We start from the raw sequence: 1,428 nt of genomic DNA, 5'->3' as shown, positions 1-1,428 counted from the left end.
GAGTTTGTGGAAAAAGCACCCTTCTCGCTGAAACAGGTCATAAAACCCTCATGTGAGGGGTGCGTGCACGCCATACCCTGGAGGAATCATGCTACGGCTTCTTCTCCGGCTAGGTCTTATTTTCGGGGAAACACGGTAATACTGTACTGCTATCCCCCACCCAGCAGGGGGAGAGCACAAGCACCTCCCAGCCCAACACACAGGAGACATTTCTTGGGGAGGGAGGTGGGTGGCAGAAATCAACCCAGTCATCTCTGCTTGCCAGGAATCATTCAAGTGGGTATTAGCTCAGATACTCACCTCAAGGTAGCTCAACATTTATGCCTGAGGTCATCCTCTACAGCCCCCAACCATTCCTTAAACTCCTCTCTTGGGTCAGACAAGAGTGGCAGCCTGAGAGTTTCAGTTCCCCAAATTGACCTTGCCTCCCAGGCAACTAGGTATAAGTACCCCTGCCAGTTCATAGCTAGCTCTTTCTGTTTAATCCTTTTCCCTTTAGTGAAAACCTCTTTTCCCCCTATCGTTACTATCCTGGAGGGCCTTTTCCTCTTCCTTCCCATTTTTTAATCCCTTCTCTTCTCTTCCTTTATTTTCAAATAAGTTTACCTTAGTGAAAATGCCTTTCTTCCTATAAATACTGATTAACACACAATAATATATTACTACATTGTGCATTCACAATCATAACGACAACAGGAAGGACAACTGGAATTCCCTCTCTTTAGTATCCAGGGAATTCTATAGGTCACAAAACAGACGGCCAGACACTGACCCATGCCTCCAAACAAAATCTCAAGTCTTTTCAAGGTCTAATGTTTCCACAGAAGCCCTCATATTGCCCCTGGACCCACACTTGTAATCAGCACGACTGAGCAGTCCCTGATGCCCGTACACTCGACAGGCTCATCCTCGGTAGTAATTATGTAAAATAAACCTCACAAACAAACACAACTTCTCTGGGTGACTTTCCCTAGGACATGAAGGTGATGGAACAGAGATAAATCCTTTACAGGATACATTCAAAGAGAACTGGTGAAACTGTAGCATTGCAGGATGGAGAAGAAATGAAAAGGCCTTAAGATGGCTAGGTGACTTAGAATAAAATAGAACACAGAAATCACCATTACTGTTTGCCTTTCCCAGTGTACCCCAAATAAGCAAAAATAACTAGTAATTGTGTCATTCTTACCTTTTGTGTCCCCATGGCCCTAATTTAATTCTTTTCGAATCTTCAAGAAAGATCTAGGAGTGAGATTCCAGAGACACCTCTTCCAGCCAGCAAAACCTTCAAAATGTCCTTTTCTGGCAGCAAGTTTTCCTTCAGATTCTCAGTTAAGCTCTACATCTCACGCTCACTCTCACCGTTAAAGAGCACGCCGGGCACCCCATTTATAATCTCTGCAAAGGGTGGAGCCTAGAAGGCAGACG

At 44.7% G+C, this 1,428-nt stretch overlaps 1 protein-coding gene across 1 annotated transcript in view; it reads right to left on the bottom strand.

Moving 5' to 3' along the window:
* Positions 1-1,413, bottom strand: part of SLC2A3 (solute carrier family 2 member 3) — a 14,956-nt gene extending 13,543 nt beyond the window's left edge. The window contains exon 1 of the mRNA XM_019626195.1: positions 1,190-1,413. Within this exon, the coding sequence (XP_019481740.1) occupies positions 1,190-1,204 (15 nt within the window). The 5' untranslated portion in view covers positions 1,205-1,413. The remainder of the gene's footprint in view (positions 1-1,189) is intronic.
* Positions 1,414-1,428: the final 15 nt, after the last annotated feature.

The sequence above is a fragment of the Hipposideros armiger genome, unplaced genomic scaffold, assembly GCF_001890085.2.
Source record: "Hipposideros armiger isolate ML-2016 unplaced genomic scaffold, ASM189008v1 scaffold_662, whole genome shotgun sequence".
Taxonomy (NCBI): domain Eukaryota; kingdom Metazoa; phylum Chordata; class Mammalia; order Chiroptera; family Hipposideridae; genus Hipposideros; species Hipposideros armiger.
This window is presented reverse-complemented; position numbering and strand designations above follow the sequence as displayed.